Source organism: Microtus ochrogaster, chromosome 10 (genome assembly GCF_000317375.1).
Source record: "Microtus ochrogaster isolate Prairie Vole_2 chromosome 10, MicOch1.0, whole genome shotgun sequence".
NCBI lineage: Eukaryota > Metazoa > Chordata > Mammalia > Rodentia > Cricetidae > Microtus > Microtus ochrogaster.
Genome location: NC_022016.1, coordinates 62213501 through 62224976, shown reverse-complemented (window position 1 = coordinate 62224976; position 11476 = coordinate 62213501). Strand labels below are relative to the sequence as shown.

The window sequence follows — 11476 nt, the reverse complement described above, 5'->3', positions numbered from 1 at the left end:
GTGGCTACTGGTACAATAATGGCATGACTATGTAGTAGTACCCAACAGCTTTCTGACTGAATGTGAGGCCTGCTCCATTGAAAAGAATTCATGCCCAGGACTCTAGATCTGGGGAAGGTGGGGAGACACCTAGAAGAGGACCCTATTACTGTTGGGGTTTTTTTCTAAATGTAAAATTACTTTCTAAATAACTACGTTTATACCCATAGATTCAACCATGGTCACAGAAACTTCTTTTGACAGTGGGTAATTCATAACATTGACTGTCAAGCACTTAGCCCTCAATGAAACATTTATATCAATACCTCAAAGACTCGGGAAATTGTGGTAAAAGAGTAAGAAGAATTTAAGAGTTGGAAGATTGGGAGGAATACTGTGAAGTCTTCTAGATAAGCCATGGCTCTTAAACTCATGAACTCACAGCAACTATGGTTACTGTACAAAACCTTTAAGATCAATCCAGTCAATACTCCATCACGGATGAGAGGGGCTCATGAGGATGCACCCCTAACTGAGGGCTGCTGCAGGAAGAAGAGTCATTTCCCAAGTTCCCAAGAATGACTCCATATACATGCCCATGCAAATAGAACTAATTGGAAACAGTGAGTTAATTTCTTTTTAAAAGTGTGTGAAGGTGGCAGGGTAACATTTAGGAAGGTCTGGAGGGGGGATCTGAGGTGGATATGTTCAAGATGCATTGTATACATGTATGAAATTGTTTTTTGGGGTTTTTTTTTGTTTATTTGTTTGTTTGGTATGGTTTTTCGAGACAGGATTTCTCTGTAGCTTTAGAGCCTATCCTGGAACTCTCTCTGTAGACCAAGCTGGCGTCCAACTCAGAGATCCACCTGCCTCTGCCTCCCAAGTGCTGGAATTAAAGGTATACGTCACCACCACCACCCGGCTGTAAAAGAATGTAAGATTTCTTTTGTATGTACTCGTGTATCTGTATATGTGATGTGTTACATCACATGTGTATGAATGTCTACAGAGGATAGAAGAAGGTATCAAATTCCCTAAAGCTAACCTATCCAACCTTTTTATTTTGGAAGATCTCATGATCCCCAAGCCTTGAACTCTCTAAAGAGGCAGTATGTGGGAGCTGGAAAGATGGCTCAATGGTTAAGAGCACTTGTTGCTCTTGCAGAATATTCAGGTTTGGATCCCAGAACCACATGACAGCTCACAAGCATGTGTAACTCCAGTTCCAGGAGACCTGAAACCTTCTTCTGACACCTGTAGGTACCAGACACATATATAGTACACATACACACACACACACACACACAGGCAAAATAAAAACACTCATATACATAAAACAAAACAAATCTTAAAAAATTTTAAAGAGGCAGTATGTGAAAAATGGATCATAACATGGTGTGGTGGTTTGAATGTAACCGGCCCCCATGGTCTTATAGGGAGTGCCACTATTAGGAGGTGTGGCCTTGTTGGAGGAAGTGTGTCACTGTAGGGATGGGCTTTGAGGTTAACTAAGTTCAGAATACTGCCCAGTGTCACAGTTTACTTCCTGTTGCCTGCAAGATGTAGGGCTCTCAGCTACTCCTCCATCATGTCTGTCTGCACACTGCCATGCTCCCTATCATGATAATGGATTGAATCTCTGAAACGGTGAGTGAACCCCAGCCTTAAATGGTTCCTTTATAAGAGTTGTCATGTTCATGGTGTCTCTTCACAGTAACAGAAACCCTAACTAAGTCACATGGGGATTATGAGGGTGAGGTCTTCCTGACAACAACCTCATCTTCTATAATCCCATCCCAGCTAGAAAGACACGCTTAAGAGTCCAAGGTTAAGTTTGCCAGGAAAAGGGATCTCTCTACCAAGAGCTTACTGAAGCCCCACCCTGGCTTTCATGTCATTGGCAGCCTTGTGAGAGTGAAGAGCACTGAACATCTTCCAGTTGAGCCAAGAGGAAGGACTAACACCCAAACTCTTCCTTGACTTTGCAGGGACTGGCTCAGTAAATTGTAGAATAGACTCTCTCTGCACATTCTCATGCTCCTCACTACGGTGTGAGCACTGTATTTAAATTACTGCCATGTTAAAGTGCCAAGTTTCAAGAGACCTGAAATTACTCAGTTGAAAGCCAAAGAAAAGTCAGTGAGTTTTTAAGCAGTACTACAGAGAGAATCCAGAGTTTTAGGTAACAGAAACCTCTTCTACTCAGCCATTGAAAGATCTAGAATGTCAAGATTCTTCATCCTTCTTAAAGTATTAATTTTCATGGTTAGCTTCATTTTGGAATTGCCTGAGGGAAGCTTTTGAAAATCAAGTTGGTTGGGCTCTGTTGCAGATTGACCACAACAGAACTCCAAGGGTAGAATCCTGGCATCAAGTTTTTTGAAAACTCCCTTCATAGCTATCATCAAGAGTTAGGGTTAAGGGCCACTCTCTTAACTAGGCCTTGTTACTCAAATGCTATTCTTAGACTAGTAATGGCATTACCTAAGAATGCAAAGGAAACCGTCTCAGGATTCACTTCAGACTAATAATAATCAGAATTAATTTTCAGCTGGTTTCCCTCCTAGGGCTCTCACAGACATTAAGTTTGCAAAGCACAGATCTATAGGAAGAGCTCATAACACATGGCCTGTTTTCCCGATTGTTATTCAAACAGGCTCTCACTGTGTGGCTCTAGCTGGTCTGAAACTGCTATGTAGACCAGGCTGGCCTTGAACTCAAGAGATTCACCTGCCTCTGCTTCCCAAATGCTGGGGTTAAAAGAAGCCATCTTGCCAGGCCCAGGACCTGTTTAAAAGATTTTTTTTTATTCATTTTATGTATATGAGTACTTTGCCTACATGTATGTCTATAGACTATATGAGTGCTTGTTGCCCATAGAGGCCAAAAGAAACTAAAGTTACAGATGGTTGTGAGCTACCATGTGGATGCTGGGAACTGAATCCAGGTCTTCAGGAGGAACAGCCACTAGTACTCTTAAACAGTGAGCCATCTCTTCAGACCCCAGGACCTGTCTTTTACCAGTCCATCAACCTTAAATGTTCTTGCTTGGTTATCTGATTTGACTATAGTGTTAGGAATGTCACTATCCTGCCTAGAAGTGTTACAGTATAAAAAGATGAAGTTGTAAATGAAAGGAAAATGACTTAACTAATTATAGCAATGTGAACACTGAACTGGACATAAAGTAAGCCGAGGGAAAATTAGATTTCTCAAGATTCAGGATCCTCTCACCATTTTGCCCCATCCACAGTTACCCAAATCACTACTCCCAAAGACTAAATCAGTTTTCTTGTCCCCACTCTCAAAGAGGTCCTGACAATTATAAAACTCAATGCCAAGATGTCTACTGTGACATCACATGGTGCAGAATGCTTGTAATTCTGCTGTTTGGGACGCTGCAAGGACAATCCTCAGGCCCCTCCTTCTGCCCCAATGAGTGAGACAGAGTAGGGAGGGAAATTTGGATCCTCAATGAGATCCCTGCCACTACTTACAAGTGTAAAAAACATCTATCACTGACTCTCCTTAGAGTCTCAGTAAACAGGCATATATAAAGTTTTATGTAATCACCGAGAGGCATGATTAGCGTTAGGATTTATAACCAATGCTGAACACTTGAATTCATGGACAATTACAGAACTTTTAAGAGTTTGGGAGCAGTATGGTCAAGTTGAGATGAAGGATAAATTGCTATTACCTAATTCAGACTAAAACAACTGAGAACAGGTATGCTCAGTACATCATGAAAATTACCTCCTGTCAAAGTTTAATTACTTGCTTCGGAACAACCTCAGCCCCAAGTCAGACAACATCACTTTTACAAATATTCTTGTTTTACTTATATTTGGATAATTTAAGCATAATGGATTTTTTTAAAAACTTGCTCAAGAAAAAAATAGAAAAGAAAAAAATCTGCTCAATATTTTAAGTATCACCTAAGAGGATCTGATATATCTGGGAAAGTCTATTATCAATCTGGGTGTGGTGGTACACTTCTGTAACTCCACCCCATGGGAGGCAGACACAAGAGGATCTCTGCATATTCAAGGCCAGCCTGGTCAACACAGGGTGATTCTAGATTGGCCAGCGATATATAGCACGACCTGGTCAACTCCCTTTCCTCAAAACTCTAATTGTAAGCACCACAGATTTCTGGAAAGACCCAAATTAAGTGCTAAAATGCTGCATAGGCAAAGGTATAGTCAGAGAAGTGGAGGCCTTCATGTGCTACAGGCCTGAACTCTCAGAACAACACCCCCAACTCCACTCTATCATGAACACTTGGAACTGGTACTGCTCTGCACTAAGTCTAAAGTAAAGTCTGATTCATCCAGTCATTCATTATGCAGTTGTTTTTTTTGTTTTGTTTTTTTTTGTTTGTTTGTTTTTTTGGTTTTTCGAGATGGGGTTTCTCTGTGGCTTTGGAGCCTGTCCTGGAACTAGCTCTGTAGACCAGGCTGGTCTTGAACTCACAGAGATCCGCCTGCCTCTGCCTCCCGAGTGCTGGGATTAAAGGCATGCGCCACCATCGCCCGGCTGCAGCTCTTTTTTTTTTTTAATGTTGTTTGTTTATTATGTTCTGTCTCCATGTACGCCTGCATGCCAGAAGAGGGCACCATATCTCATAATGGGTGGCGTGAGTCACCATTTGGTTGCTGGGAATTGAACTCAGGACCTCTGTAAGAGCAGCTAGTGCTCTTAACCTGAGTCATCTCTCCAGCTCCTCATTATGTTGCTCTTATATGTCAGTCACTCTCCAAGCAGATGTTACAACAAAAGTCTAAGGAATCTTTCAGAGATACATGGAAAATTTTAGTTTTAAGTCAATAAAGAACAGCACTTCTTACAATTCTTTCTCTTTACCTACAAAACTTGAACCAGAAGGCTATTTACCGTACCAGCTTCACCCAAATCAAACAAGCACATACAATCAAATAAACATGACCATTAAATTATATGATGGCTAATCTTGGCTGTCACCTTTACTGTAGCTGATAGCCGGGCGGTGGTGGCGCACGCCTTTAATCCCAGCACTTGGGAGGCAGAGGCAGGCGGATCTCTGTGAGTTCAAGGCCAGCCTGGGCTATAAGAGGTAGTTCCAGGACAGGCTCCAAAGCTATAAAGAAACCCTGTCTCAAAAAACAAAACAAAACAAAAAAGTCAACTTTACTGTAGCTGAAATCAACTAAAACATCAACTGCTGGGGCACTCCTGTGAAAAATTTTCTCGATCCGATTATCTGAAGTGGGAAGACCCACCCTAAATCTGGGTAGCACCTGGTGGCAGCCTACATAAAAGGATAAGGAGAAAAGAGCCCTTTGCTTTTTGTCTGCTTGCCCTCACTGTCAACGGCAAATTTACATGCCTTGCTAGAGCATTCCTTTGCTAGTATCAGAACCAATTTCTTGAGGATTCCAACAAAGACTGGAGATCAGGAGCCCTTTAAGAATCCTCTTGGCCTTCAACACCAGATTGGGCCTAGCTGAGCATCTGCCAGATTCTTGGCTTCTCCAGCGTAAGACACTCATTGTTGGTGAGCCAACTGTGTTTGAGTGCATGTTCTTTCAGAAACCCTGACTAGCTGGGCGATGGTGGCGCACGCCTTTAACCCCAGTGTTAGGAGGCAGAGGCAGGCGGATCTCTGTGAGTTCGAAGCTAACCGGGTCTACAGAGTGAGCTCCAGGATAGCCAGGGCTACACAGTGAACCCATCTTGAAAAACAACAAAACATTATCTTCCAAAAATCTGTGCAAAACACCCTGCTTCTGACTTTGTGATATCACTGCGACACCCCCTGTTCTCTATCAACCAACACTTGAGAATACTGAACAGTAACAGATCTTCTCACTAGAAATCCATTCTGTACACAGGCCACCCAAAAAAAACTCAGGAAGGCTAAATCATCTAAAACTCCCTTCTATTTTATCCTGCCTTTCTCCTGAACCACACACTACATTCCTACCCCCAACCTTTACTATACTGAACTTCTTTCTTGCTATTCCTCTAAACACAAGGTCCTTTCCTCTGGGACAAAGCCTTTGCACATCCACTTTTTGTTGCCTAGGATAGAACTATTTTCCCACCTCATGCATGTGGCTAATGTTCACTCACTTTTCAAGACTCAATAAAAACAAACATACTATTCTTTTTTCTTTTTTGTTTCTTACTAAGTTTTATTAAGGCTCAATTCATCAGGTTAGTAGCAAGTACTTTACCTCCTAAGCCACCTCAACACCTCTATATGCTGTCATTTAAAGTCTTCTCTAGCTCAACCACATAGAAGAAGGTACTACACTGCCTTCGGGGCTCCCTTAGCACATCCCTATTTACTGCTTCTGGATTCACCACTGTGACTGTGTCCACAAATATTAAGTAAGTATCTATTGACTAATTACTCTAATTGTAATTAGAAGACTGTAAGCTTCTCAAAGTTGGGGTTGCATTGTGACTTTTCTAAGTTCACAGTATCAACAGGAGATGATTTTAGTTCAAAGGGACATGACTATGAAGGTTGTTGTTGTTGCTGTTATTGTCACATGTAGGGGAAGAAGAGTGTTACTGACAGTGAGTAGAGGCCAGGATGCTGCTAAACAACCTGCAATCCATTGAACAGCCCGAGAACAGAGATGTGATAATGCTGCCACTGAGAAAGCCTGGCCCGAACTAAATTGATCTTTTTTTCCCTTTCTTGTTTTTTTCTTTTGGTTTTTTGAGACAGGGTTTCTCAGTAGCTATGGAGCCAGTCCTGGAACTCGCTCTGTAGACCACGCTGGCCTCAAACTCACAGAGATCCACCTGCCTCTGCCTCTGGAGTACTGGGATTAAAGGCATATGCCACCACCACCTGGCTTAAGTGTTTAAAACCTGGAAAGAGTACTGCCTTACAGCACATCTCCTGAATAAGCCACTAACAGTTCTCATCCAATTACAGAAAGATGGTACAGCCAATGAATTAAGCTAAAGAAACAGGCTAACTAGTACAGGAAGAGCAACCTTTGCTTCTCTGTACTTCCTAAAGCGTCAGTTTCATCAGCCTGCCTCCAAGTAGAGTATCAAACAGTCACTTAGTCACAAACAACACCCTGGCATCGCCACTCAAAGGGGAAGTCTACTTTCCTTTCCCAACATATAGGTCAGGAAAGCCCTGTGCCTTTGTAAGCACATTTGAAAATGGAAGTGTTTGTGACTTGTTTATGCTGTCTACTTTGGAGCTCATTGCTCTTCCTTACCACTGTTAAGTTCCGGATTTCTTCCATGACTCTGGGCCAGAAGGACTGGAGGCTTTGCTGGGCATCACTGCTGCTGGTACCGCCAAACCCTCCTTCTGTGGACATTTTCACAGACTAGGTTGTCCTCAGAAACACCTGCACCTAGAATTAAAAGTGTGCTAGGATTAAAGGCATGCAACACAGTACCTGGCTTCAAATGTGTAACTTTCTAGGCTTCGTGAGTTCACACCTCCATAGCCCTATTACTACAGGGTCTATACTGTACTTCAGATGTACCCAGAACACAGAAATCATTAGGAAAGAGACAGCAATGCACACGTCCAGGCTAGCCAAGAACTCTCTACATATCCAAGGATGACCTTGAATTTCTAATCCCCTTGCCTCTACTTCCAGAGTACTGGCATTATTGACACATGTCACCACGTCTAGTTTATGTGGTGTTGGGGACTAAACTCAGGCTTGGTGCTTACTAAACAAAATATTCTACTGAGCTACATCTCCATCTCCTTGAAGAAAATTTTAATTTAATTATATTAACAATTTCTTATGAAATATTCATGACAAGAGTGAAAAATCAACCTTTTACTAAATAGGCAAATTTTTTATAAAAACTTTTCTAGCCAGATGTGGTAGTACACACCTGTAATGCAGTCTTCAGGAGGCTGAGGTAGAGGACCGAGAGTTCAAAGCTAGCTCAGGCTACATAGTGGGACCCTGTCTCAAAACAGAGTAGTGATGAGGAAATGGGTATGTAGCTCAGTGGGAGGGCAGTTGCCTAGCATTTACAAAGTCTCCTGAGTTCCCTAGCATCACACACAAAAATAATATATTGAATACTGAGTATGGTGGCTCATACATTTAATCTCAGCATTGGGGCCAGGGGCTGAGGAAAGATTATCTTTAGTTGGATACTTAGTGAGACCAGGCTACTTAGTGAGACCATATCTGAAAACAAAAACAAACAAAATCCAGAAATAATCTAACTTTGTTGCAGGGAACAATGGACAGGTGTGACCTTAGCACTCTGCTATGCAAAAAGGGAAAATCGCACCAGTGTTGCTGATACCTTTCCTTCACCCACTGATGACTACGTTTAGTTGGAGCATGGGCGCCTGTGAGATGTAACATTTGGTAAGCTTTAACTGTTTTCTAATCTCCCGTCTAAGCACACAAATATAAGGGTACACAATTCAAGAAGCACTTTTACAACCATCGTGCAGTTTGTCTTAAATTGAACAGTGCATATTCTTCCTTTACCTGCCTATATGTATGAGCCACATGGACAGGCTTTTAAATTTACACTATATCTCAAGCAATATAGTTCATAAAAAACAAAATTATTAAAGTAACACAGCCTAAGTATAAATACAAACTAATTCTGCTGAAATTAGTTTAAATTCTCAAAAAAAGGGGTGGAAGGGGGAGCAACCTGAGTTACTTACTGTAGTAATTAACACATAAGTGGCAACTGAATTGATCTTGCTACAGAATTAGCTCATTTATAATCTTTATATACCATGGGAAAACATGCATCATCATCTGAATGATGAAACACATATTTAAATTAGAAGAATTATTCCTAATAGCAGCACTTGGGAGGTAGAAGCAGGAGAATGGGCGATTTTGAGGCCAGCCTGGGCTACGCGGTGAGACCATGTAGGAGGTTGAGGAAATCCGGAGCTTCAGGATTCTTTTCTTTGTATGTTAAGTCATTATCTACCACTGAATAAAGCCATTTATATAACGCTGACAAAGATAAAACTGTCTTTAGACCAAGCACATTAACTTACATCACTCTTATCAAAAATGCAGTATAGAATTTCTCAGATTTAATTCATTATTGATATTCAATTTATTATTTATGTTCATTAATTACTTTATAAGTTCTTGAATAAAACTTCCTGTTTAATGAGCTGAAGTAGTCAATCTGTTGCTGAAAGTATTTTCAACTCCCAGTATCTATTAATTTATCTGATTTTAAATTAACTAATTTTATAAATCGTTTCCTTTCCAAAGCTAAAGAGGGAAGACTTAAAGTCCATCATGAAAATGTTATTTCTCTAGTGCTCAACTCAACATCTCCCCAAAGACTTCTCTAATTAGCCTCAACTAGTATTCCCTTGAATCTGACCTAAATATGAGTCATCTCTGGTTCCCTCACAGCAACTAGCACATGGTATGGTGACTACCATGATGGCCAAAAGAATCACTCAGTATGGCCTTGCTAGGCAAAAGGGCAGCCTGGGCAGCTTGACCCTGAAAGAGACTTACTAGGATCGCCTGCACAGCCAAAAGAAGTAGTTATACATAATCTCAGGAAAAAAAGGGTTTTCTCAGGCTGGTAAGATGATTCAGCAGGTAAAAGTGTTTGCCTTAAGATGCAAAACCTGAATTCAATGTCTGGGTGGTGTGGTGCATGATGGGGAAATGATGGAGGAAGGTCATTGGCTAATAAAAAAACTGCCTTGGCCCATTTGATAGGCCAGCCTTTAGGTGGGTGGAGTAAACAGAACAGAATGCTGGGAGGAAGAGGAAGTGAGCTCAGACTCGATAGCTCTCCTCTCTGGGGCAGACACGATGAAGCAAGCCGCCATGTCAAACATGCTGAATCTTTCCCGGTAAGACTGGTGCTACACAGATTATTAGAGATGGGTTGATCAGGATATGAGAATTAGCCAGTAAGGCTAGAGCTAATAGGCCAAGCAGTGTTTAAAAGAATACAATTTGTGTGTTGTTATTTTGGGGCATAAGCTAGCCAGGTGGCTGGGAGCTGGGTGGCAGGAACACAGCCCGCAGCTCCCTTCAACACAAACCTTTAACCCCAGCACTTGTGAAACAGAGGCAGCCAAACACCAGCCTCATAAAACATAAGAAATAAAGCCAGGACACCTGGCTACAGAGCAAGACTCTGCCTCAAAAATCAAAATAAATCAGGCAGTGGTGGTATAAGCCTTTTATCTCAGCACTTGTTGCAAGGGAGAGGCAGGTAGATCTCCAAGTTTGAGGCCAGCCTGAACTACACAGTGGGTTCCAGGACAGTCAGAAAAACCCTCTCTCAAAAAACCAAAATCAAAATAAGGAAAATAAGTGTTGTGCTGCACACCTGTAATCCAGAACAAGAGTCTACTGGCAGGAGGATCACTGCAAATTGGAGGCTATTCTGAGTTCCAATAAGTAAGAAAAGATACAAAGAAACTTAAGGCTTGGGTGGCAAGACTGTTCAACAGACTGAGGAGCTTGCTGTGAGGCTGAAGTTGATCAGCGGAGCCCACATAAGTAAAGGAGACAATCACTCCTTGACCTCCACACACATGCATATGAGCCTCACATATACAAAAACAAACAAATGTAATTTCAAATAAATTTAGCTAGGCATGATGGAATGCATATTTAATCCCAGCACTTGAAAGGCAGAGGCAGGCAGATCTCTGTGAATCGGAGGCCAGCCTGGTCTACAGAATGAGTTCCTGGACAGCCAGAGCTACACAGAGAAACCCTGTCTCAAAAAGAATCCAAATTATAAAGTAAAATTAAAGAAATGTAAGCTTTATTGAAATATTTGATATAGCTTCTTCTAAAACTGTACCTTTTAAGTTTTAATTCTCTATTCCTTGACATGTACTTCATTCTCCATCCACTTGGGAGGTGGAGGCAAGAGTTTAAGATCAATACCAGTCTGGACCACACAGGCCCTGTCTCAATAAACAAAAAATACCTCTAATGTCACAACAGAACTATTCAAGGAAAACATAAAACACAGGAAATTCCCTCCAAGACTAATTATTGCCTGCCATGGTGGCATAATCTCACCACTTGGGAGGCAGAGGCAAAGGATTGTTTCAGATTAAAATTAACAAACACAATTTCTTTCTCGCTCCCCGGCCATCTTGGCGGCTGGTCTTGGTTGGGGGTCGTCCCTCACCTAAGGCAGGAAGATGGTGGCAGCAAAGAAGAAAAAAAAGTCTCTGGAGTCGATCAACTCTCGGCTCCAGCTTGTTATGAAAAGTGGGAAGTACGTGCTGGGATACAAACAGACAAAAGAGGATCAGACAGGGCAAAGCGAAATTGGTGATCCTTGCCAACAACTGCCCAGCCTTGAGGAAATCTGAAATAGAATACTATGCCATGTTGGCTAAAACTGGTGTCCATCACTACAGTGGCAATAACATTGAGTTGGGCACAGCATGTGGAAAATACTACAGAGTATGCACACTGGCCATCATTGACCCAGGTGATTCTGACATTATTAGAAGCATGCCAGA

At 41.7% G+C, this 11476-nt stretch overlaps 1 protein-coding gene and 1 pseudogene across 2 annotated transcripts in view; one reads left to right on the top strand and one right to left on the bottom strand.

Annotated features, from left to right (window-relative positions):
- Window positions 1–11476, bottom strand: part of Nfyc (nuclear transcription factor Y subunit gamma) — a 67676-nt gene that overhangs the window by 24229 nt on the left and 31971 nt on the right. For both annotated transcript variants that reach the window (XM_013348462.2, XM_026782079.1), the window contains exon 2: window positions 7215–7355. In XM_013348462.2, the coding sequence (XP_013203916.1) occupies window positions 7215–7319 (105 nt within the window). In that variant the 5' untranslated portion in view covers window positions 7320–7355. The remainder of the gene's footprint in view (window positions 1–7214; window positions 7356–11476) is intronic.
- Window positions 11150–11476, top strand: part of LOC106143900 — a 31729-nt pseudogene continuing 31402 nt past the window's right edge.